The sequence below is a fragment of the Falco cherrug genome, chromosome 13 (genome assembly GCF_023634085.1).
Source record: "Falco cherrug isolate bFalChe1 chromosome 13, bFalChe1.pri, whole genome shotgun sequence".
Taxonomy (NCBI): Eukaryota; Metazoa; Chordata; class Aves; order Falconiformes; family Falconidae; genus Falco; species Falco cherrug.
The window spans coordinates 18,007,595-18,034,419 of NC_073709.1; the positions used below are offsets into that span (position 1 = coordinate 18,007,595).

The 26,825-nt window shown below is 40.4% G+C and overlaps 2 protein-coding genes across 6 annotated transcripts in view; one reads left to right on the forward strand and one right to left on the reverse strand.

Moving 5' to 3' along the window:
- The window catches only part of RBKS (ribokinase), a 69,808-nt gene extending 51,215 nt beyond the window's left edge, over positions 1-18,593 (reverse strand). Inside the window, exons 1-3 of one of the 3 annotated variants that reach the window (XM_055726144.1) lie at positions 18,399-18,518; positions 17,791-17,943; positions 3,803-3,894 (exon numbers count right to left, since the gene is read on the reverse strand). In XM_055726144.1, coding sequence (XP_055582119.1) covers positions 3,803-3,810 — 8 coding nt within the window. In that variant the 5' untranslated portion in view covers positions 3,811-3,894; positions 17,791-17,943; positions 18,399-18,518. Of the gene's footprint in view, positions 1-3,802; positions 3,895-17,790; positions 17,944-18,398 lie in introns of all 3 variants that reach the window. The other 2 variants (XM_055726143.1, XM_055726142.1) reach the window with 2 other exon arrangements.
- Positions 18,386-26,825, forward strand: part of BABAM2 (BRISC and BRCA1 A complex member 2) — a 170,366-nt gene continuing 161,926 nt past the window's right edge. For 2 of the 3 annotated variants that reach the window (XM_055726139.1, XM_055726140.1), the window contains exons 1-2: positions 18,830-18,987; positions 22,262-22,421. In XM_055726139.1, the coding sequence (XP_055582114.1) occupies positions 22,294-22,421 (128 nt within the window). In that variant the 5' untranslated portion in view covers positions 18,830-18,987; positions 22,262-22,293. Of the gene's footprint in view, positions 18,407-18,829; positions 18,988-22,261; positions 22,422-26,825 lie in introns of those variants that run through there. The other variant, XM_055726141.1, reaches the window with a different exon arrangement.

Consider the following 26,825-nt stretch of genomic DNA (forward strand, 5'->3'; position numbering starts at 1 on the left):
AATTTCTCAGCATTTTGTTGTTTCTTGAACACAGTCCAATTATATCTACATCCTTCTGGGGGTGGGTGCCCAGAACCAGATGCACTAATACAAGCAGAGACTCATCAGGAGTGTATCTGGTTTAATTTCCATTTTGGAAAAAACAAAACAAAACTGCAACTTTGTTAACCCTACCAGATGCTTTGCTATCTCCTGAAAAAGTTGAAGGGAAGACACCACTGAGACGGTGTGGATGAATTTCTCCAAATGCAAAAGGCTAATCTTACTTTTCACTTCTAATAAAATATGTAATTCAAAGTTGTGTTTACAACACTCAAGAGTACCAAAATTTCTGTCTCCTCAAGCCATACATTCCAGACACAAAGATTAAAAATGTAATTCCTTCCATCTCTTATGCTACAAATGAGTTCACAACACGTACGGAGGGAAGGCCTCCTACGATGTACTAGCAACCTGTTCAGTCAATGACAGTTAGCTCAGCCAGCTTTCCAAAAGCCTACAGGAAAGAAAGGGAGCGTGGGGAAGGGGAGTCTGAAAGAATGCAGAGGAATCTGCCCTAATGAGGAAGAGATTGACAAACATTCATGTTAATTCATAACACTATTTTACCAAGAAATCTTACAGAAACTTCAAAATTGCCATCCTTCCAATTCAGAAAACAGGTGACGTGCTTCTGCATCAGCAAATCCCTACAGAGTGCTTTTTGAAAAGGATATGAAGGATACGTGTATTACTTTCTGAGTTTATGCTGCAACTTCTGGAGCAAGTTGGTGTTTGCAAAATCTTATGGAATTAACGACAAAGCACAGCCCAATTTACTGAAAATACTCAGGATAAAGCAAACTTTTTTTCCTCCTGATTTTCAATTCTAGCACCCATCAGTCCAAAGTTTTAGCATCATTAGGATATCAAGAAAACCTAAAATTAAACTAGCAAAGCCAAACAAGTCCTGAACTCCCAGAAATTAAGATTTTTGCTTTGAAGGAGTTGCTGCAGGTCTGTGCTTCATTGGTAGTTACAGTTGCCAGACAGATGCAGGTATGGATGCAGACGCTAAGTAAGGATGCTCACTAACAGAGCACACTGGATTTTAGTGTGAGTGTACAGTACCCAGCCAGCAGGTTAATTTTGTGTGGGTGACACAGAGAAATGCCAGAAGGCTCACACATACCGCTAATAGCACTCATTTTGTTTCCAGAAAGGCAGAACCAGGAACATTCTGTTGGGAAATGTTTAAACCATTTTAAATAAAAACGCAACAGCTTTTTAGAATTATACTTATAGTACCTTACATATATATAGAAAGGGTTGCTAAGTTAAAACTGCCCACAGCAGCATCTGGCACGTTGTTTACAACAATGAGTAACTGTAAGATTTCAGGGAACAAGGTGTAATGACTGTAGATAAATGTTTATTGATGGTAACATCTATAATTTATCGCTATTTTCACCATGGGATACCAAATTAGGGATGGTAGTGGACCAGAGAATGAAGGTCACAAAACTTGGCTGAGAAAGCTCATGTTCAGCCACTGCCAGGGTACTGCGTGCACACTTCTAAAATTATGTGCCATTCAGTAGAGTTGTACCATGTAGAGGAATGAAGCTGGGTTAATTAGCATTGATAATATACTGCTGTGGGCCGGCTTCAGGGGTGAAGGGTGGGGCTGGCCTATGTAGATAAGGTGCAGCTGTGGCTGGTTCTGGTAAGGGGTTGGGCAGCTAGTGAAGAAGGAGCAGCCAAGGAAGGGAGAGAGGAAGAAACAAGAGAAAAGGGAGTGTGCCCTGGATGAGGTGAGACTAGGAGAAGGCAGCAGAGGGACTGGCATTGAAGAGTGTGCTGATATGTGGTGGTAAAAGACCTTGTTGTAGCTTGATAGTTTGGAAAGTGCTGTGACACTACCAGTCTTGGTAAGAAATAGTAGTAGCAGCTCTTGTGTAATTCCTTTCATCCACAGATCTCACTATGCTTTAAAAAGCAGAACAACATCATTATTCCTGTTTTGTGGGTGTGAAACTTGGGCAAGTAATTTTGCCTTTTTGTGCCTCAGGTCAGCCAAGAAGCCAGTGGCAAAACCAAAAACAGAGATCAGCTCAACCCACTAGCTCACACGGTCTTCTCATTTAAATTCTGCAGTATGAAAATGGTATCAAGTCTCAATTCATTCTCCTTCCTTAGGGTGTTTTTCAGAGATTATAGCTTATTCTAAACAGAATTTGTTTCCACAAAAAGCTAATCTATTTTTAGACAAAGATTAACAATTGCAACATCCCAGCAGACATCTGCTAATAGTGCTGCTCTGAGTTCATGCACATTTTCAAGAAGTATGTTCGACCATACTTATTCTTGTTTTAACAGTGACCAGACCATGACTTAATTATTCTCTCAGTTATGTTGGTATCAACATGCAACTCCAATGGACACATCATAATTGTACTGGGGAAAGAACAGGCTTGGTGAGATGAGAATCTGAGCCTCCAAGTTTCAAGCAGCACGGTATAACAACTGCCTGTGGGAGTCAAATAGCTTGTTGAAGATGGGGAGATGACCTTTTTTATTGTTTTGATGAAAGGTACAGGGCAAAGGATCAAGTTGGAACAGTGATTTATAATTAGCCAATTTTAAAAATAGGCTAACAGACTAGGCAAGAACAGGCAGCAAGTTCCTGTAGCTCACTGTAAACAAAACCCCCACCTTATTACATTTCAGGCATGATCGTCAGTCTTTTCAGACCAATCCTCCACTCCAGAAGCCTATTTTTACTTTCCATATTAAACAAATTCAGAGTACTGATCTATATATAAGCCTGGAGTTTTCACTTTCACTGAAACAGGTATCCAAAAATATTTTTTTTTTTTTGCTAATAAAATGCTGTTCTCTTGTTAATTCTGCAACTATACTAACTTTTGGTTCACATCAGACAATTTTAATGAGCATTTCAGGCTTCTGTTATGAGAAGGCAATGATGAGTAATCTGTATGATTACAGGACTACAAATTCTTGGCTTATTGATGGTGCTACAAAGAATACTCAAAATAGCCTAAAAGTGATGAAACAGCTAATGTTACTCCAAAACTAGGCTAAATAAGTTAATTAGAAAAACTGTCACACAAGCTTCCAGAATTGTTAAATAAAATGTTTTGTAAAGCCGTTTACAACCTCGACATAATCTAAAAACACTGACCTGAAAAACCTAATGTAAGTTGCTATCCATCAGACTACTCTTTGCTTATGTGGCAAATTATGCTCAACTTTGAGAAGATAAATGGTACAAAGGATATTGAGGTCTCACATCTTACGAATGACCAGAAACTAAACTTGAAAGCCCCTCAACGCTAGTTAGATGGGAAATAAAATCACTACATGTTTTGGAAATTGTGCATCGTACTACTGAACCGTATTTATAGAGGAAAGCTCAGACTGAAGCATTCAGAAATAATTTGGACATTACAAACAAAGGAATATAATCACTCAGAATTTGAACTGAGTTTTTACAAAACAGTATTTAAATGTAAAGAACAGGGCAATGCTGCCCACATTTGTTCATGGCAAATGAAGAATGATACATCCACTTGTGTTTCAGAGGTTTGGGATGAATAACGTACACACATAAGAATTTCACCATTGCAGTAACTTCAACACTCTCTTCCAGTAAGTGTGCCACAACTTCCCTTCAAGGCTAGAGCTGATTAGCATTTGTATTTTTAGACAGACATCCCTTAGTAAGGATGGCATTAGAAACAGAACAAAAGCCTTTACTGCTATGTTGAAGCACTGAATCAGAGGTGAAAGTGCAACTTACTGAGTCATTAATGTCCCTTTCCCTGGTATTCTGGGTTTTCTTGAAAAGTTCCCATGTGAGCAGTAACTAGATCACATTCAGAGATAGAAAGTCTGAAGAAGGAAGGAGGGGAAAGGGAGAGATCTATATTAGCAGGTTTTGCATAAATTAATCCTGAAATGAATCATGCTTTGCTTCCAGTTCTTGACACCTAACCAGTGTCTATTCATTGTTTTCAACACACGAAAGGACTATAAAGACATATGAAGCTTAAGCTGATGTAAAACCGTGCCCTCTCCTCAGCAGCATTTTCCCCACTGTTTCTCCTGCACCGCTTATATTGCACACGGAGCTTCCTAATTCAAAATATTTTTGTTCCAAGGGTCATTTCAATTTGTACCAGCAAATTGGTCCAACTTACTATACAGCAGGCAGGGTGGGACAGAACTTGAGGAACAGGTGAGTGAGGGGAGGAGCAGGAGCGCCTTTTGTGGCGGCAGTACGGCCAGACTGCCCTAAGCCAATGTTGAAACTTTGACTTGATAGTACTTTGTACATTGAAAACACTGAATGCTATGTAACTAAGGTTTAAGTAGGTAATATGGTATACTTAGCTCGTTAGATGTATTGAAGAAAAGCATAAAGTACCAGTATGTTTTTGAGAAATTATGTACATGAGAAAGGAAAATAGAAAAGTACATAAATACTTCTCTCTAAGAAAAACAATATTCTTATCAGGCAACTCAGAGTGGAAGACAATTTGTATGTTAGATTAGATATCACATTATCTAAGATGACTGTCATTTACATAGGATCAAAAGAAACATTCAGACTTCTTTTTTTTTATTGCTAAAGAAACGTGGAGATCATCAGGAGTATCGAAATGGCAGCAGAAATACTGCATTTTAAAGTGTCTTAATGAAAAGGAATGTAATGTAAAGGTCTAGAATTTAGCTTTGATTCTGTTCTCTTTGAATCACTGAATAAAACTGGCTCTTCTCCCCTCCTGGGAATTCCCTGGGATGGGGAAAATCCCTGTGAGTTTAGAGTAGGTGTAACTAGCCACTGTCTAGTAGCACATACAATTTACTGGGCTTTCATGATTCTCAGAACTGAACGTTCTTGCCACTAACTAGGAATATTAGTGCAACATTGTGGTGAAAATGTCTCAGACCTCTTTTGAATCTGGCTTGACATTTTGGTTTAGCCTTGATCTGTTTTGTCTAGTGTAATTTTTAAAGATTTGAACATGTGCTATGGGAAAGAATCCCTAACAAGGAGACAAAAACCCCACAATTCTTTTCAAAATCTGATATTCTTGACTCGTCTATGCTTTCAACCCTTTTCACAATCCACTAAAACATCTTATTGGAAGGTAGAAAAATCCCAAAATGTATAAAGAGACTACATCAGGAATTTAGTTAAGAACAGCTTGGTTTAAGTATGGGGCTATCTGGTTCTCGGTTCTTAAGTCTCCCTTCAGATTTCTGATGACTGAAAAAGTTGTTAAGAAGCAATTAGAAATTACAGAAAATCTCCGTTTTTTTCTTCTTCCTATGTCTCTGAACAAGACAAGTTTTTCTTTTTAAAAAAATTAACTTTTCAGACAATTCAAATAATTCATTATTGCTTGGGTGTTTGATGGCCTGAGTTCTCTCTCTAGCCTATGGTAACAATCAGTGTAGAAACACTACCCAAACTGGTAACAGATAAAATAATTGATGCTTAAAAAAAGCAGTCCTTTCGCCGGACAGTGCTGAAGCATGGTGGCAGAGATGCAAAAGTTTTACCCCATCATCCAGAGGTTTTTTTCAAACCCGTTTGATTTTGCACAATATACAGTTTATTGCCACAACACAAGTGAATGGTGAATAGGTGCAGAGCAGCAGGCATCTTTTCAATCAGTTTTGCCATGAGAGATAATATGTATTTTATGAAACACAAGTTATAGATTTCTTAAAAGACAAACTGGTTTATAGTTTTATAGACCATATTACTGAATGGTAAACAGCTGAACTGAAACAACTGGCAAAAATCTCTAGCAAGGGACAACATTAAATGAATGGCTGTGACTACCAGTAGGAGGGTCACAAGTGTGGTATCTTCTATATGTGCAGTCACAACCTCAATTTAAAAAGACCAAAATTCTTAACATGTAGAATAAGAACAGACATCCACAGCTCTTCAAGATCTTCAAAACACTTCTTTTGACCCTTTGCGCAGAAGATTTTATCCTCATAGATATTAAAAGATGAAACAAATAAGAAGGCATACAGATGAATGTCCTGATGCATTTACAGTAGCATACTGTACTGCACTTCAGTGAAATGACACCATCATCAAGAGATCAAAATTCCTGAATTATGTTAGCAATATGAAACTTTTGACACAAAGAAATTATTTATTTGACTGATTGACAAAAGTGAAAAGCTTTCTCATGGGACAACAAACTTGTAACATTTCCTCACATCACTAGCAGTTAAATTTTGGGAAAAGGTGGGCACAACATTGATGAATTCATAATCTATGGAATGTTTAACTCTGAACTTGAAGCTTGAAGAAGATTAAAAAACCCCAAACAAATATGAATCTATCTTCAGATATTTAAGACTCAGCAAACATTCTATCATTCTTAGCAATCATCTGTTTTGTATTTAAGAAAGATTGTGGAAATTTTCAAAATTGCTACTCTTGAACTTTATTTGCCTCCCACGTTGTTCTTCATTGATGTCTCTCGATTACATTATTTTTGGAATTGCAGTTACATAATTATTTTCAAAGCAATCTGATGGCGATGTTAGAATAGACTGTCTCTGAAACACTGTGCTCACCCAGAACTGAAGAAGGCTGCCTACGGTTCCTATGCTGAATAGAACACTGTATCATGATGAAGTATGAGGGCTAAAGCAGAAAATTGACACAAAACAAAACAACCTCTGCAACCCAAGCAAAGAGTGATGTTTACATGCCCAAGGACAGATTAAGATAAATAAGACATATGTGAACATTAATCTTTTCTCTGCCTCTTAAAGAAAGGATTTATCAGACAACAATGAACAAAGTGGAAATAATATGGTTGAGTGGATAGGCCACGGGGTCCGTGTTCTTGTCATTGCAATTTTTTATATACTGGTAAATCAACAATGTAATCTGTCCTTCTGCTTTACTATCATGCAAAAAATAGGGCACCTACTGACCCGCCTACAAAATCTTGTCATCAGTCTTTTCCTGGTAAAAAAACCCCAAAGCACACACCAGTAAACGTTGACATTTCGCACACAAGCAGATTCTACTTTATAAACTACAGCAGTAAGAGCAATATCATAGATGTGTTCTCACTACATAGTCATCAAGATGAAGTACAGTGCAGTCCAAATATTAATAATTCCCTTCAGTAAGATGTTGCTCTAAAAGCTTATTACCCAGGGCAATAATTTTGACAAGTATGAAATTTTTCATCAAGTTTGCAACTACAGTGCTTCCTACAGAATCCATACAAGTCACAAATGAAAAGTATAACCAAAACACTTATTAGTTTACATATACTTAATCATAGATAATTAAGGTAATCAATATATTTAAACTTAATATGAGAATAGAAAATAGATTGGAATAGTTCAGTTGGAAGGGACCTACAACCATCATCCAGTCCAACTGCCTAATCACTTCAGGACTAAATTTGTAGTGCCTTCACTAGACAAGTTTTTACTTTGAAACTATCTTATCCTTAGATTCACTGATTAAAAAAAAGTTTTATCTTAAGTTCAATCTAATTAGAAAGGCATCTAATAAATCCTGGATTACAATAACATTAAAGGCTTGTGGGGCAACGATGAGAACAAGCAGAGCGTGGGGGGTTGCCTAGGCTTTGCTGGCCAAGATTAACTCTGCCACGACAGGCAGAAATCTCCTCTAGGCAAGTACCTTTACCTTTGTCACGATTTAAGCTCCCTTGGGAAAGGCAGATCCCTAAATAGCAGAAAGGTGTAATTCTGTATAATCCTAGCTTGTGATACCTGCCAATGGACATGTCTCCATTAATGCACAGAATTTAATGAGCAACAGGCAACGAAAACTGCAGAAAAATCTGCTCATTTTTGCTGCCTCTATATGGAGTGCTATGAGCTCCAGCAAAACCACCAACTGCTTTTTCCCCAACAGATCATTTTTTACTTTGTTCTTTCAGAAGTGGGGGGGAATAAAAAAAGAAAGAAAAAAAAAGGAAAACAAATAAAAGATTGAACAATAGTAACGGGATATTCCCAATGAGTAATACTAACAGGATCAATTAGAAGAAGGAAGGCAGTGAATATTTAGTTGTGCAAAATGTTGTATCAAAAGATAATTCTGAAGGTTAAGTTATATACTTGGGCACTCCCCGGCAGTTGGCATTGCCATTTTTAGATCAGATATTTGAAATAATTGCTTCACCAAAAGATTTGTTGAGCACCGGAACAGGCTTCCCAGGGAAGTAGCTGAGTCACCATCCCTGGAGGTATTGAAAAGACGCGTAAATGTGGCACTTAAGGACATGGTGTAGCGGTGGGCTTGGCAGTGCTGGGTTAACAGTTGGACTCGATGATCTTAAAGGCCTTTTCCAACCTAAATGATTCTGATTCTATATTCGCTCTTGTTACAGCTGAGAACATGGAAAATGCCTGTCTTTCCACATGAGTACTGAACTTGGTCTGCCTATCCTTTATTTTCAGTTCTGATCAGTATGTTTTTTTCATTTTGCTGTTTATACTATCAAAGTTGATGCATTTTGTATAAACAGGAGTCTGAAAGAGGACAGGAAGTACAGCAAGTGATGGATAGACTAAATTAGCAGAAGGGAGTTATGATTCTTTGGAAGCAAAAGTTATTTTCTGAGAGATGAGAGGCAGGAAAAGAAGTGCACTCTAAGAATGTGATGTAGAAAGATAACAAGAAGTGAAGGCAAATAAGGGGAAATCATAGGTAGTTCAGGGATGACATACTATCGATCTAGTAGAGGAAAAAAGGAGAAAAAATGGACTAAAGTCAGAAATTAAAAGAAGAAATAATAATACCCAGAAGAGAGCACATGACTGATATATTCAGGAACATTACCACCTCCTTATTTTATAATTAGTTGTCATAAAGATCAACGTGTTCTATAAAGCTGCACCTACTTAGGCAACGTACTAGTGAAAAATAATTTGTCTTTTCTTCAGGCTCAAAGTATATGATACTAGCTTTGAAAGGAACCAGGACGTCAGCATCAAATAACTTACTGCAGTTTGATATAGGGGCTAAAAACTGAAGCCATGTAAGACAAGCAAACAAAACCTTACTGGTAAACTTCTCTGGAAAGAACAGCTCACACAGCGCCTAGAGGCAACGTAATATATATGCCTGCCCAGAGTGTTTTTACACAAATTTGTTACCATTGACTCTATACAATTTTTATTGCAGCTTTTGATTTGTGCCAGCAGCTTTTTACTGTCAGGAGTACTAAAATTCACCCAAAGATATTTATGTCTAGAAATGCAACTAGGAAAATGGTTATTTCCATTAACAGTACAGCCAGTAAGTAATTCATTAACAAGACAGAAGTATTAATCATATCATTCTGTGGCTCATAAAGGGGGAGAAAATACAATATTCTCAGTGTTGGGTGTTAAAACATAGTGCCTAACAACTTTTTATTGTGACAAATATTTTCAAAGGAGTTCCTTTAGACAATCCCCTTTGACTGTAGTGAATCTTGTATGTCAAACACCTCCAGGCTGAAAAGGCAAGAGAAGTTTGTATTTTAAATAGTCAAAAAGAATTTCCAATATAAGAAGGGATGATAACCAAAACAATAAAAACCCTGTAAGAGTTATGTGGTGAAAAGAGTATTTCACTGGGGCTAGAAATTACAGCCACATTCATAACACAACAAAATATTCAGTCTGTATCATTGGGATAAGCAGAAGCCGGAGGAATACCCTGCAGTACTGACAATGGCAATGCCCAGTGTATTGTTGTTTTGTGTGCTATTTACTTGGAAATGCACAGATGTCCAAGAACTCTACAGAAAGCAGTATCGACAGTTGTGCTATCTGTAAATTGGGATGTTATAACATGAAGCAATGGCCAGATGCTATAGTGCGTTGCTGAGATAAAAGGACACTTTTCTTTAGCAGAAATGAACACACACCCCTTACTCCTGATGTTGATACTGGACAATGGGTAAATAAGCTTTTATCCCAACAGCCTCTTCCCTGATGATAATGTTATTACTTCCTGACTTTTAATTTTCTTCAAACAGAGCTATCACTATGGTTTTCCAGAGACAGTCAATAGGAAAAGGATTTTCTTTCTACTGTAGTCACTAATATGGTAATAATTTCAGAAAGAATCCTTTCACATCCTAGTCTTGCTGTGAAATGGACACATGCAAGTCTTGTATGTATTCAGGGCACACTATTTTGAGATTTTTTTCCTAATGTCCTGACCTAGATTATTTAAACAGATATTTTATGAGAGTTCAGTTCTGTCACGTGGCAAAACAGACAGGCTGAAATGTGCACAGGTTTAGTATATTTATGTAACTAAACTACATTATCAAAAATGCCTACAAATTCTGTCTCATATCACAAAACCAAGACCGATGATGTTCCTTCTCTATGTACTTTTATCTAACTTCTTTTCCTTTTCTTTTCACTCTTGTTTGGAGAAGTCTATTCCTTGGCTTAAAAATTCAGAAGTATTTGAACGGATGAAATAAATTATGTTGTGAATCCATTGTTTTCGTCTTGCAGTATTAGCAACTGTTCTAACACTGGACACATTTTAAATCAGTGAATTTTCTTTTGCCATCACAGTGCTGAAAACTGGCCTCTGCTGTCACCAAGCCACGAGAACACTGTACATATTTAGGAAGGTTCAACAAAAAGATTCAGCTACCGATAGCTGGCAAATAGGGCACCCATTAAAAAGATGAAAAGACTGATAACCGCATTATTTTACTTTTGTGTGTGGTGTATAATAGCTTACTGACCTCCAAAGGGGAAAAATGCCAGACTAATGAGACTAGAAAATTGGGATACTTTAAGTCAAGCATTTAAGTAGCTCTGAATAACAAAACAATGCTGAGTACCATGGTGTTTCAGACAAGTGTTCTTCGCCAGGTGAAAGAACACAAGATGGAGTATCGGATTTTCTTCTCCCATTAGGAAAATACACCCCCAAAAACTTAACACCTGCTAGGATCAAAATGTTTCTGGATTCATTTACTCCATTACCAAAGTGAATTCTCTGGAGAATTAAGCAATAGTTTCCCAGCCTCACATGGACTAAACCTAAAAGCTTGGTAAACACTAGTTTTATCTCACAAACCATAATTTTTAATTGCTAACACACATAGGAAAGGCAAAATCCTCCACTGATGATATCATAGTCTACTGCCATGGAAATGACTGCAGTATCATAAACACAGGTTTAAGATGACCTCACTTTCATAGGAAAGAGGGAAATTTCACTGGAATGTGAATGACATTGGGAATAAACACACATACATACTATACCATGAAAAACTCTTACTAGTCAGTTAAAATATGGAATATGAAGATGACAGCTAGACATGCAGCTTGAACAGTAAGGGGGCTCTCCTGTCCAAACACTGTGTTACTGCCTATGAGCCTTTGAACAGTGAGAGCCCTCTGAACCCCTGTCAGGGTTCCCCTCCATAAGCTCACTACACCAGACAGGAGTGAAATCCCTGCCCTGACAGGCTTACAGTTTAACCACAAGAACATGAACAAAGTATGGCTATAAGAATATAGTGTAGGATCACAGAACAACATCGTAGCTGGAATGCTTCCTAGAATGAGTAAGTACTTCAGAAGTGGGAGGAAGAGTCTCTTGAAGCACACAAAATAACATGAAGTCAGACACGAATGCAGAAGTACGATCTCAGTGTGGCAAGTGCTAAGTATTTTGGCATCAGCTCAGGAAAATACATATATTTAACTTTTAGCTCTGAAGTACTCTGAGAGGCATCAAACAACTCACGGACTGGAAGCTGAAATGTGTGTGCAAGCTTTGTGTTGCTGTGAGCTGGGAATGTTGAGTACTGTGTGGGACCCCAAGTTGAGATGAGACAAGAAGCTTCAACCGAAAACAGGGAGTGGAGAAATGTGGAAGGTGATAATGATCTCACTTAAGTAGAACCTTTCATCTTGAAGGATCTCAAAGCAATTTACAAACTGAAACAGACCAGACACTGCAGCTGGTAGGAACAGAAGCAGACGGGTGGGAACTCATTCATGGGACGGAGGAGGTAACAGAGGACTTACTGGTTGCCGTATCTTCCACAATGCTGGTGCTGGGAGAAGATAGCAGGACTAAAACAGAGCTTTTCCCTGAACCTTGCCATGCAGCCATGTGAGAAAACTGCAGAAAGCAAGCAGGCGGACAGAGCTGACACAAAAAGAAGCAGAACAAGGGGGGCCTCTGGATAGCTTGGGAGCTGTCACTGTTAGGACTGTAATTTCCCTGCCTTTTATCTCAACCTCAACTCCACAGACTCTTCACACTTTCTGCAATTATTATGATTTTTGCCCTTTTTAGTACCTTCCTCCAATTTCGCTTCACCTTTTTCCTATCTTTTTACAAAGCGAACTGCCCTTCTTGTCCTTCTCTAACTCCAAAAAGTTTTCCAAATGCGTAGTAGGACAAAAAGTGCTACCTCTTGGTTACTGGGAAGCCAAAGAAATTACTTAACTGTGGCATTCATGTAGTACAGGTGCGACGTGTGACTGTAGTACCACAAGGGCTATTCTTTAGCTCAAAAGCACTACTAAATACAGACTATTGAAACTGAACTAGATAAACAAGTCTAAAAAACAAGAGTCATATTAGTTACTGCTGAAATGGAATTGCTTCTGGAAGGAAAGACAGTGCCTAATTACAGTACACAGTAGTTTAGGATACAAAATGAAGACACCAAATGAAAGGGCAGGGAAGCTGCAATTAAATAGAATCCAGAAAGAAACTTCTGTTGCGCTTAAGTTAAAAGACATCATGTGACCAGTTTCACATTTGTATTTTCCAAGATTTTTAAAACTTCCACATTTCCATTTAGAAAAGGGGAGAAAAAAAGTTTTCATGAGTAAGAGCCAAAGACAATTGTTGAGCAGGTGTTCTAGCACCATCAGTCCTTCTAAGAGATGACCCACAGCATCCTCTGTTACGCAAACAACAGTTTCTTTCAGAAAGTGCCAGCTGGGATCAATGGTGCACTGTCTCTTGCTTAGGGCTTGCAACCTCGGTTGCAAATGCAGCTCCTGTAATGGGTTAAAAAAAGTCATTGCTGGCCTTGCCCTAGTTATTTGTGTTAATTTAAGAAATGCCCAACCAAACATTTTCCCTGCTTACCCCCTCTTCAGTATTTTGTCATTTTTTGTTAAAGAAACTTTCTTGGAAGTTTTTCAGGTCTGGAGTATTAACACCAATACTTTTAACACACTAGAACATTTAAACTGTGTCTCACCCTGAAATAAACTGAACACTCAGATTTTGCAGGGGGTGTGCGTGTGACAATTTAGAGCAGCAAAAAACTTCTTTTGATATGGATGAGCTTGGATCAGGCCCCACATCAGATGAGCAGTGTCTGGGGCACTACAGCAATTCAAAAGCTGTATATGAACAGAACACAACTTTCTCACTGAGGATTTAATCAACTTGATTTTTATCCCATTTTTCTTCTTGGGCCCCCAAGACACAGCTTTCTTCCTGCCAGGCAAAAGAAGGCAAAGGGGAGTTTTCTCTAAACCACATTTTGGTCCCCTAAAATCAGGGCAGAACAACAAAACACTGAGCCTGCGCATCCTGCATTTACTATACACCCAAACTTTGCTAGGTCAGAGAAGGAGACAAGGGAATAGCACTGGCTCTGAAATCAAGCCCAGATTTTTCACTATTACATAAATGAAACAATTCACAGATGACACATTCTCTCATGCCTTGATGCCTTTCTCTGGATCCAAAAGATTAATTTCCTCAACTGGACTAAGCTTGTATTCCTTCACAGTTGTGCTTTCCCATGCTGCTGGCAATGGCACATTGACTAGAATGAGGAGTGGCTGCTGCAGGGGAAGCATTACAGATAAAAACAAAAACACAAATGAAATGGATTTGAAGGATTCTAGAACACTTTTCTCAGCTGCTAGGAGAAGCTGAAGAGAAAAAAACCACTAAAGCAAGAAAAAACATAAAAACTTTGTGACTGCGCATGCATGAGAAATGGTGGAAATGAGAACACTTGTGAAAGACCTGGAAACAAAGCAAAGAAGAAACTGCAGTCATATGTGAGACTTTCTCTGCTCGCTCAAGAGAAACGTTAGAAAATTCCTTTCCATATCCCCACAAAAAAAGCCTGAAATTGTTGTACCAAATGTTGCTCTTTAAAAAAGAAAGTACAGAGATAGCTTTGGATCATGGACATTTCCAGTGAGCCAAGGAGCCATTTACTTCAGCTGACAATAACCACCACTAGAGACCTAAGAGGAAGACAGAGAATCTCACTAATGGAGATACCTTTGCCATTTTGTACCAGCAGAGATTGTGCTCAGTTAGCGAAGATGATTCGATGTGTCCATCAGGCTACTCTGGGATGTTAACTGCAGATGTGAATTTGTCACCACAGTGCACTCCAGTCTGGCAACATACTGCTTTGTAGCTCAGTGCTTTCTCTGCCGTGTCGTTCTTCTCTTGCTGAAAGCTTTCGATCAGTTTAGTACTTGCAATAACTATTAACAACAGTTGTTACTGTAGGGGACAGGAAGCAGAACTTTTAGTTCTACTACCTACAGGGAATGAAGCGACCTGAGGGAAGGAAAGGGGTCCACAGAGAACTAAAACTTCGAATTTTGAACATCCTAACAAACACAGTTTTCCAGTATTTGGACTGTGGTCTCATTCTCTTGAGTTAAACTGAAAAACTGTTGTTGTTATTGTGACTGTCCAAAGGCTCTTTTTCCATCTTACATTTTGTTCTTTGCTTCTGCTGTTTTCAATTGCCATGCCAAAGTTTCTCCTGTTTATTCTAATTGTTTTAGTGTGTCTGACTCTCATTGGTTTATATGTTTAGTCTTGCCCTGATTTAATATGAATTAAAATGCGAATGCCATGACCAGTCTGCAAATATGAGTCAGAACAGAAACTATTTAAATAATACTATGGATGGTACTCATCTGGTTTGATATCTAGATCATATAGAATAATACTGGTTTTGTTTTCTACTACTATTGCCCACTATTGCCAATGAAGTGTTGATTATGATTGTGACCACAAATATGTTTTGTTCCTGGTCCTATTAAAGCCAAAAGAGTGTGGTTTACTGCATGTATGTACGTGAGGTTGTTTTGATTATACTAAATTCACTTTAGAAAACCCACATTCTGCCACTGCAGCGCTACAGGACAATGAGAAAAGAATTTCCAATGAGAACAGTGTCTTAAATGCAAACCACTGGGCCCCTTCCTTAAAAAAGAATTTTAAGACACACTACCCTTTCTTCTGAATTTGATTATTTCTCAAAATTACATCTGAATACTGTCTTCAACAGACGGTCTCCATCCTTTTCCATCTCAGCCATTACATAAGACACAGCAAACTTCACATTATACATTTCCATTTCACACAGAGGTTACGGTTCTTGAAATCATTAGTTTACTGTATTGAGTACAAACATTATGTGCTAACTTTTTTTATAGTGGTGAATCTGGCTACCATATGTCCAATGGTAGCTTGAAGCTTATCCTTCTGATTTTCAGTATCTTGCTTCTACAGACTTGGGAACATTTATCATTTAATCTCTGCACCTCTGAGCTTCTAGCTTTCCAGGCAGAGGGCCAAGATTGTCTTCTAAAGGGCCAACATGGTATTTTATCAGTTTGAGTTGTAACACAGCACTGTCTAGCTCTGGCAGTCTCAATCAGTATGATTATTTCCTAGGAAAGATAGGCTTTAGTGTTGACTGGTGGACACAATGTGTCCAAAAATGCATTTGACCTCCTTTGCATTGACTCTCACTCCTAATTCAGTTTATTCAGCCTCCTCCAAATGGATGATAGATAGGCATGTAACATCATCACTACTGTCCATGTCTTTTGCAAACTGAAACATTAGCATAAATGACAGACACACTTGCAAAAACCTGATGCTCTTTCATATCAGCTGAAATGAACCCTAGCTTTAAACCCAGAATATACAGCCCTCTAAATCCCAGACACACAGTCAAAAGATACCCTCCTGGCATCAATCCTAATACCAACCTAGCAGTTTTTAGCACTTTTAATAATGATTGCTTATCATTCCCCATCTCATTGTTCCCTCTCCACCTAGGCACATCCCAGCCTACAGTTAAGTGCTTTCTGGTAATTTTGCCAGGATTTTTGTAACACAGGATACATTTAAACTATGTCTACATGGGTACTACATGGACATTTCAGCCACATTAAACTCTTGCCAGCTAAATTTAAATGCACTCTTCTTATTATTTTATCAAGTGCCTGAAGTACTGTGCTAGCAATAGAAAGAATGAGGCTGTCCCTTCTTTTTCTGTTGAAGCAAATCAGCTTACAACTAATAAAAAGCCCTTAACTGCTCCTTAAAGTAGAGGCTAATAATGGCAAGTAAGATACATTCTTGTGATAGTATATTTGTACAATTTAAGAAACCCTCTCAGGTGACTGAAAAGTGAAATGGCTTTTCCTCAATCACTTAATCTCAGTATAACAGCATCTATGGCTAGAACCTATGGTTTAATCTCTGGTTACAGTATGGCCAGTCAACATGGCTTCAAATAAATGACTGTATTTCTACCATATCAAACTTGCAGGGGAAAAAAATATATTCTTGTTTGTTTGCTTAAGTGTCAAGAAAAAACCCAAAGCTGTGACTGTCAGCAGTGCTTAAACTGGCAGACAATTTTCTAATTATTTTTTCCCCCACATTTTAGAGACACAGGAAAAGAAATGTCTTGAGGTTAGAGCACCATGTTTTCTGTTTCAATATAACGACACAAGCATCTTATAGCTCATTCATGGATAACATCAAGATCAGTTCTACAGGATCTTACTCTGACGTACACGACAACTATTCTTCTTGAAAAGCTGCCAGCGTGTTCTGCAGATTACATAAAACATTAAATCTTTCTGACACAGGTTCTATGATTATTTAAGGGTTTTCATAGTTTCTGCAACACGTGTCTATGCCTAAACTGTACTTACTCCTCAGCATATTCTTCTGATCATGTATTCTATGCTTTCCTGACCCACAGGCTTTGATGTAATTGTCTGCTGATTGAGGAATTGGTTTTGTACTGCAGAATTCTCAGCAGGACAAGCTGATGCAGTCCAGATACATATACTTTTAAATCCTATTTTATCGAAGTCTGCAAATATAGCTTAAAAGCAGATGTGTTTGAAATGGTGCAAAGCAGGGACTGATCTGCAGTTTTACTGGGGCTGACAAGGTCAGCCAGTTTAGGTTAGTATTTGCTTCGTTGCCAACTCTGGCAATTTTGCTTGAATTCTTCTGATATTTAGTATTCACTATAAAACCCAGGCTGCTGGAACCAAGAGCTTTCATGAACTTCTGTACTTTAATTTTCTAAGTTTCTAAACTTCAACTGTGTACAAACAAACAAAAAAGACAGAGACTCAAATACCTAATTCTAAAAGCAAAATACCCAGAAAATTAATAAAAAGGAATTAAGACATTTCTTTTAAAAAGGATTTTTCACTTTAAAAAAACAGCTTCGGGGTGCAGAGGTGCTAATTTTTTGAGGGTTTCCTTGGGAGGCCTTCTCTCTCTCTCTCTCTCTCTCCTTTCAAAGTCTCACATAAAATGTTGCCTGCATGTAAGCAATTTATAATGTCCTTTTTCACAGAGCTAACTGGCTTCTTTGCAATATTAAGCTTTCTTTCTTGCTCTTCCAGTGCAGACAAATGCTTTGAACTGAAAACGTCTTACAGTCGACCAGTTTTATTTACCTTCATAAAATCATTTCAAAGTCCTCTGCTGATAAAAGAGTATCAGAGTTCATGGTTTCCTATGTGGGTCACTATAAAATGCTGTTTTCCTGGCAGGGCTAACACTGAGCCACCCAGCACAGCTGAAAACACAAACCCAAGCCTCTCTTCTCCCTAAAGTTACAGACAGCTGATCAAAGCTCCAGCAGGCAACACGTTCAAACTTCACCCCGTTCCCACAGACTCCTTTCAAAGCCCTGTTTGCAGGGCTGACATCACGCGGGCCCAGCCGCCCCCACCGGCGGCGCCGCTCCCTCCCCCGGCCCCCGCCGCAGCCAACTGCTCGCCTCGGTTCCCTGTGCCCTGGGCCGCAGCTCCTCGCCCCGCACCTGGCGCCCGCCCCACTGCTCCTGTCCCGGCCTGGAGGGAGCCGTGACACCCGCCCGCCTCGGCCCAGGGCGAGGGGCGGGGTGCGCCGGCCCTGCCTGCCCGGGGGAGGCGCGGAGAGCCGCTGCCCTGCCCCGGCCACCGGGGCGCCCTGCGCGACCTTGACCTCGGGGCCCCGCCGCCCAGCGAGGGCGGGACACCGGCCCCGCACCGGGGCCTGCGGGAGCCCCCCGGGTACTAACCTGACCAGGTCGGTCATACAGGATCCCACAACCACCACCTCGGCGGCCATGGCGCCAGAGGACGGGGCAGCCCCGGGCTCCACGGCCCGGCCAAAGCGCCGCCCGGGCTTTGGACCCTGGACCCGGCCTGCGCGCCAGGCCCCGCGGCGGCGGCGGCTTCGCCTGTTGCCACGGGCGACGGGCGGGGGAGGTGGTGGCGGCGGCGGCCGGCTCGCGGGGGCCTTCGACCCGGAGGGCTGCCCCTGGCGAACGCCTGCTGGCAAAGCCGCCGCTACTGCCACCGCCCCCTCCCCCTACTCCTTCTTCTCCTCCTCCTCCTCCTCTTCTCCTCCCCCTCCCCGCTTCGGCCGCCACGAAACCGCAGCCTCACGCCTGCGCGGCGAGACAGCTCGCCCAGGCACTGCGGCGGCCGCCAATATCGAGGCGGGTGAAGACCCCTCCGGCCCGGGGAGCGGCGGCGGCGGCGGGGGGCGGAAGCGCGCACGCCGCGCGGCGGGGCGGGAGCGGGGGCGCGCACGCCGGGCCTGGGTGGACGGTACGGGCGCGTGGCCGCGGCCGTTGCCAAGCGGCTGTGTTCTGGCCGCCGTAGGTATGGCGGGGCCCGGGCCGTGGCCGGGGAGGGGCGGGCGGGAGCAGCGCCCCTGCCGGCCCCGGGGGAGCGGCGCGGCGGGCGGCAGGCGGGCTGACTTCTGCCCTGGCCCCGGCCCCCTCCGCCAGCCCCGGGGCGCTTGGGGCCAGGGGAGACCCGGCGCGGGAGGCAGCCGGCCAGGAGGCGGCGCGGGGGCCGGTGCGGCCCAGGGCGATGGCTGGCCTCAGTAGCGCCCGGCGGGCGGCCGGCCCGCTCCCGGGTGCCGCCGCCGCGGAGGGGCGGGGCGGCCCGCAGCGCCTCAGGTGGCGGGCGCGCCGCCTTCGCGCGGGGCGGCACCGGGAGCCTCGCCGAGGCGGGGGGCGGTGAGCCGGCAGCCCGGGCCCGCCCGGGGCGGCAGCGGGGCTGGGCAGGGGCCGCTCCGGGGCGCGCCCTGCCGTACCCAGGCCGAGGCGCTCGGTGGCGGTCCGGGCTGGCAGGTGGGGATGTGTTCGGGCACGGCGGCAGGTAGAGGTGGCCGTGGGTCCCCTCCGTGCCCCGTACCCAGACACCTGCGCACCCTCACAGTGACGACACGGAACCGGGCAGGCCGAGGGGGTTGGGTAGGAGAGGTCCCCTCGCGCTGCCAGGCCTCCATCACGGGCCTCACCGGTGCCGTGTGTCGCCTCACGCGGTGGCCGTGGTGCTCCTGCCAGGGGCGGAGAACGGAGCATCTCCCATCCCATCTCCCGTCCCGGCACGCTGGTGCCCCAGCCACGGCCTGGGATTCTGTGGTGGCTGTGAATCAAATGTTACATTTCCCCGACGTTGTAATGACAGGCTGCCGAGTTTAAAAGGATTCAACTATTACTTTGTTTACTTCTTTCAAATGTTTGTGTGTGGGTTTTTTTTTTGTTGTTTGTTTGTTTGTTTTTTTTGTGGGAGGGAAACAGTGTAGTGAATTTTGTTTTTGTAAGTTACCTTGAGTTTGTTATGTTTCCAGTACTATGGGAAAAGTAAGCTGGGGAAAAACTATGTGACACTGAAACTTACGAAAATGGTACTGCATTGCAGTTTGTAAAGACCTTTGTTTACAAAATAAATCAGTGATTTTAACTTCTAGCGACCCTTTAAGTATTTTGTACCTGGCTTGTTATGTGAAAGGTGTTGTGGGTCTTGAAGAAATGATGCAATAAACCCAGGAAAAATGCATAGCAGTCATCTACATCTTGTTTCAACCGTATCTGCATATTTTATTAACAAAAAATAAGGAACCTCATTCTGCAGTTTGTTTTGGAAGGCGCGTCTCTTCAACTTTGATCACCATGTGAATCTCACGTCTCACAATTCTACCCCTCATTACACTTACAGTCCCCTTAAAAGCTGGCACTATCAGAACCAATCCTGAGATCTTTGTGTATACCTTTAAGATTGCTAGAAGGATAGCTTGTTTTTCAGTATGCTTTTCATGGGTTAAGAAGTTCTTACCTTCATCAGTCCAGCTGTTCCTCTGCTTGAAATTACTTCTCCCTGCAGTAGAGGTGGCAGACTGAAATGTGTGCCCTGTTGTAGCCACTCTTGTGCAAAGTATTTTAGTTTAAACTCCTTTTTGTGAGCGGTCCAATCTAAGCCATTGGACTTTGCGTTGAAATAGGTCAAATATGGGCTTGTGTTCTCTCAGTTACTCTGGGGAAGAGTAAAGGTGAGTAGGCAGTAATTTTCGGTAGAAAAGTAAGAAACAGGAGGTAGCATCTTAAATTGCTGTGGGTGTTTGCTAAGCAAACTTAAGTTGTTGCCTGTTGTCAGTTATGGCAAGTCATCTATGTGAAGAGAACACATCATATGTTAAGACATGGATGTTTAGTCTTCGGCTTCTTTGCTGTTATAAAATGTAAGAACCAGTGTATTAAAGGTACTATTTTTAGGAAGTCTTTTTGTTTGTCTTGAAAGTGCCTGGCCATTGCTTTATTCCGATACATTCCAAATAGCTCAGATAAATACTCTTTCTTGAAGAGTGAATAATTTTCATGAGAACAAAATGTGTAACTTTAATGTTGCCATCAGTTACAGGGAATTACCAGTTTATAGACTATCCATTAGTTACCAACTGATGCTTGTAAGCTGAGTGTTAGAAACAACAGAAAATTATAAATATTGCCATGACTTGTTCACACTTTCTTTATAGAACACTTATTAATACAGCAGTCCCTATGCAGCATTTTGTAAGGATCTAAGTACAGTATGTATTAGTGTTTTTCTATTAAATGTATGTTTTAAAAGATACCTTGTAATGGTCAGAGTTTAAGTGTGAGTTCTTCTGCCCCACTTGTTAGTGGCGTGGTTGTTACCTTGAGGCATTTACAGCTTTGTTTTCTAAAACTGTCAAGTTAATTTTCAGATGAAACTTTTGTGCTTAAGAATACAATCAAATATGTTAAGTTAGCATTGTAATAGGTTGGTTACCCTTCCTTTTTTCTCACTTCTGCCACGTTCTGTTGTTGTCTGCATACTCTAGCTGTTTTGTGGTGCAATGAGTTAAAATGTGTGCCTGCACCGTTTCTGCATTTCAGCTAAAAAGCAGTAGGTGTGCTAACTTAGTGGCCTAGCCTGATGTAGCATAAGGTCACCCAATTGCAAGCACTTCTGACAAAGCTGTGCTTAAAATGTGTGTATGTCAATTTCCTGATCTGTTTTGTGAATGAAGATGCCTTTCAAAGAGTCTGGTGATACTGCTGACAGAAAAGCATCCATAGCCTTTAAAAGGCATTGTGAAATGCTATATATACTACCCAATATAGTATTGTAAAAGTAATACTGATTATGGTTGCACTAGGTTTATTGCAAATTACAAATGAGACTACAGAGAGATAAAGCCTTGGTCCTATTGATTTCAGTGGAATTGAAATAAACGTGGCTCGTCAATTACAGACTTCTAATGGAAATGCTCACAAGAAGGGGCGAGGCTGTGGAGTGTCAGAATGGCCCTCAATTTTATTTCTCTTTCTCATTGGGGTAGTATCTTAATTAGAGGAGCCTAGGACGTAATTCTGGGTTTATGTTGACATTGAATAAATGGGCTTCATTGAATGTTGCAGAGGTAGGAGAAAAAAATTGCCTGTATTTATTTTTTTTCTTTATAAGCCTTTGTGCACTTCAGTTACTCTACATTCCTGATTCTTCGGATGCTTAGCTTTTTCTTTTGATGTTTGCAGATTGCGTGTTACATCAAATTAGTATTTTTTTTTAATTATTATCCCTATTCCTCCCCTCCCCCCCCCCCCTTACTATCCCTATGCAGCTCAAGACAAAAGGAAGGAGGAACGTACTAAAATGTCACCTGAAGTTGCCTTGAACAGAATTTCTCCAGCACTCTCACCCTTCATTTCCAGTGTGGTCAGAAATGGAAAAGTAGGACTGGATGCTACTAATTGTTTACGGATTACAGACTTGAAATCAGGGTAAGTGAGTTCCTCATCCAAAAAGAATACCTAAACCCTTACTGTTAAGATGTCTTTTCTGGACTAAATTTTACTAGGCTCATGTGTATTTAAGCATTTCCAATATATCTGGAGCTGACATACTAGCTACGTTATTTTTTGTCTTACTACCATTTTGTAGTTTGGGAGACTTAATTTGTCATATTGTTGGCAATAATAATCTTGTTAAAACACTTTCATCGCTGCCACTTGATAGTGCTGGTGTTCAGCAGTGAGATAGCTGTTTCCTGTTGTTTATCACTTGCTTACTCAATCTCTTCTGTAAATTACAAACTTGAAGATAAATTTGTGTGACCTTACCTGTAGTCATGAATATGCTGAATAAGAAAAAACCAAAACTATCTGACCTCCCTTAGGATCAGTGTATCAAGTGGCTGTAGGGCCAAGCGTTTGAAATAGGCCAAGCTACTCTTTATTTTAAATCCCAGAAGGGTTCATGATGGTTTTCAGAGAGTAATAGGGATTCACATATACAAAGGGACTTTGGTGTGTAACCTCTGTGAGTAATAATACATGGGGAAAGTGAAATGCTTAAAGTAGAGTTTAGTTTAGGCATTGTACAGAGAGGGGGGAATCCCAGGGTGGCTGACAAAAGAATACTTAAGATGAGACATATCAGAAATTGCTTTATTCTTTTAGAGTTGAGCATCTAACAGCTTCCCAGATTCAGGTATTTAATACTGGAGTTCAGAGCCTGAAATTATATTAGGTTAAGGTGTCTAAATCACCTCTTTTGTACAACTACTGCTTTGTTTATAATTTTGAATGATACAATAACCCAATAAATCTTGAGAACCACAACAAATCACTGTTGTTTAAAATTTAGTTCTGCCGAAAACTTTGTTTAATCTGCCTCTGTAGGCTGCTTTATTATGGTGTCATGGACAGTTTGGAAGATACTTTTCTGGTAGCTACAATGCCTTTTCAGGAAGGAGGTATGAATTTTAGACTTAGTTTGAAGGGAACCATTCCCTCCCTGTAAGGTGCTGTGACAGAGTACAGATTTAGTTGGAGATCTAAGGAGCTATAACTTTGTTAATAGTGTTGTCTGGCTTGGCATTCAGGCTTGCAAATGATGTGAGACAGGCTGAGCAGTTATGCATCTGCTGCTGTCATTTCACGCTAGTCCTTGCTTTCTTTTGAACTAGTCTTCTAGGAAGGCTGAGATGGAAGATATCTTACATTTCTCCTATTGAATCTAAGAGAAAGGAATACAGAAAAAGGTAGAGAGGAAACACAGCTGTAGTGTGGTGGTGAAGGTGTCAGCTTGTTGGGAGGTAGATAAGGGTTTTGCTCTCTGTCCACTGAATGCTTATGCTGCCTGTCTTTAAAATAATAAATTAAAATAATGTAAAGCAGTGTTTTCTAGCTGACTCTTTTCAGAAGTATTTTTAATAAGTGTCTAAAGTTTTTGTCCAGTGATCTTACAGAGAAGATCTTGAATTTACTTCGATGAATCCTGAATGTTTTACAAGAGTTCATTTTTTTTAATAACTAAAAACTGTCCCTGACTGTGCCTGTAACCCAATACCAGTGATTCAAATAGTGCGTGGAGTTTGCAACACAAGTACAGCACCTGACAGAGGTTGTCCCATATCTTGTTTAAAGGCATAGGCTCAGCTATACGCAAGGGCTAGCAGCAATATTTTTATTTTTTTTTCCTCTTTCTGGACCACAGAAATGAACCTCATTCTTTATGTTGGCTTTTTTGTGGCTTGAGTTATTAGGAGCTAGAGTTGGGATAATCAAGATTCTGCATTTAGCTGAGAATTATTTTTTAAGGTGTTTTTTTTTTTTTTTACAGATATGTTTCTTAAAAGCATTATTCTAAACAGGCTTTATTAGCAATTGCTTGAACTTTCTTTAAAATGTGAATTTCATGCATGTGGGTTTTTAGGAAAGATTCTTGTTGTTTGTTACAAATAAATCATTGTTAGTTTATTTATAATGGAAAACTTTGAATTTACTCATCAGTGTGGAAATACAAAGTTCCTTGGGATGTAGTGCTTTATGACATTGCTGAACAGGTAGTTTAAAATTACTTAACATAGGATGGATGCATCACAGAATTATAGAGAAGTCTCTTCCATAACTCAAGATCTAATTCAGTGGTCTTTAACCTTTCCCGTAGGAGCCTTTGGGACTCCACTGAATGTTTTTGAGAGGCCCGTATCAGTTGATAAATAACAAAATCCCCAACCCACTGTATTGTCAGTAGATTTAAAGTTGTTGTTGGATACTGCCTCTAAAAGAAAACTTTGTAGGGCTCTGACAGTTCAGAAATGGATTGAAAACCATTGGTCTGCTCTCCTTCCTTATACTCAAATCATGAGATTATTTAAACCCCTGTACACATTTACTTTCATTAAGTTTTTTTTAAAGAGAGAAATAACAATGCAAAGGAAATAGCAGACAGAGGCAAATATGGGTGTTATCTGCATGAAGAAATGGAAGTATAAGAACATAGAGGTTGGACATAAACAGGAAAATTAGGAGAACGGTTTCTAGAGGAATGGAGAATGAAGTTAAGAACGCTAATTACAAATCTCCCTTCAGTTTAAACGGGGCAGAATCAGGCTTTAAACTTAAAATGTGGAACAGGAAGGTGAGGAAGGTGTACTAGATTGAACATTTGAACTTAAATAAAAAGCAGTTCTTTATCTCAAATGAATATGACCGTTTATAAGTACTGTTAGTCCAGAAACTTTGTTTTTGAATAGTGATTGTACATTTACATGAAAGGGGCTGTAAATACATCTCTTCTATTGTTTAGCTTGACTATTACAGAACATGCAAATATTTTATGCTTTAACTGGTGTGTTGTGCAGAAGACTTTTAAGAATAAAATAAATACAATTTTACTATAACCTCTAAGCTGTTAAAATACTTAAGGTAATCATCTCAGTAGCTATAAACTTTGAAAACAGAAGCATCTGGAAGCCTGGGGATCAAGGGGAGGAGCTGCATGGCTGCTCCCCTGTCATGTACCATGCTGTTAGTTTGATAGAAATTTAGGCGTTACTGTAGTTACTCTGCTGATGAACCAGGGCTTTACAATGTATAGCAAAAAATGTACAACTGAAGATCCATCCATTCTCATTTCTTAGGTTTTAGAAACTGAAGCTGTGGTTAACAGGGATTAAGAGTAACATACTGAATACAGTAATATCACCGAGGCCTTGTCCATTCAGAGTCTTAGTTTTGACATTTTCAACTCAAAAGGGGAAAGATTTTCCCTTCTATTTCACCAGTGCAAGATCAAGTTCCAGGTTTATAGCCTGTCATGTCAGTCAATTCTTACTTCAAAATGGCATGCATATTAAGCCTTTAATTATTTGAAAAGTCAATCCGTATGTCAGATGGTTTTAGCAAGTTGCTTATTTTGCGCTTATTCTAACTTATTGCTGATTGACTACTTAGTTTTATTGTGTTTTCTGAACTCTATGAAAGAGCTGATGTTAGATTACAAGTATGAAGTATGATGATACGTTAATTTGCTCTGCTTGCTAGTGTGGGAGGGAAATACGTCATAGTAAGGAAATCCTATTGTTTTGCAGTCTTTGAGTATGTAAATGTTTCTTAATAATATGTTACAGTTCCATAATGTCTGTGTGTTTTACAAACTTATTAGACAGTACCGGTCTCATCAGACACATACATACATTTACATCTATGAGTAGGACCTTCAGGATCAAGTCCTATTTATAGGAGTTATATGGCCACTGCTGATGCAGAGTAAGGAAATATGAGTGCCCCCTAAACTGAGCTGAGCAATGTGGCATGATAGCAAAGAAGGAATCCCTTCAATAGAAATAATCAGAAGTTAAGTGGCCAGTCTGCAGAACTATTATCTTCTTGTAAAAAGGGCTCCACAGTGAACAAAAATAGAACCTGAGTGTTAGGTCTCATGTGAAATATAGCACCTTTAGCAGTGTTGATTCTGGTGATAAGAAAACGCTGGCAGACATCTATGTTGCACTAATAAGAGACTTTATTTGAGATGACAGAGTGGATCAAAGCATTTTAACTCTTGCATAGGATATTGCCTTGTTTTAGACAGAAAGAAAATACTCCTGCCAATTGAGTCATTGCCATATATTGTATCATTCAGTTAATCTCCAGTGGTGTCTCTTTGAAATAATGACCTATCTTAATTAGATAGTAAAATCTACTCATAACCAACTGAATTGTGGCTAAGGCATTTTTCTTAGCATTCATACATATAATCATGGGAAAGATTTTGACTCGGGAAAAATGATTATTAGGTAGATTTAGAAATAGAGGATGTTTTCCTATGTGAAGGGTGTTTAAATACTGTATAATGTAGAATCCAGTTCTTTAAGAGTCTGCTGCTATTCCTATGGT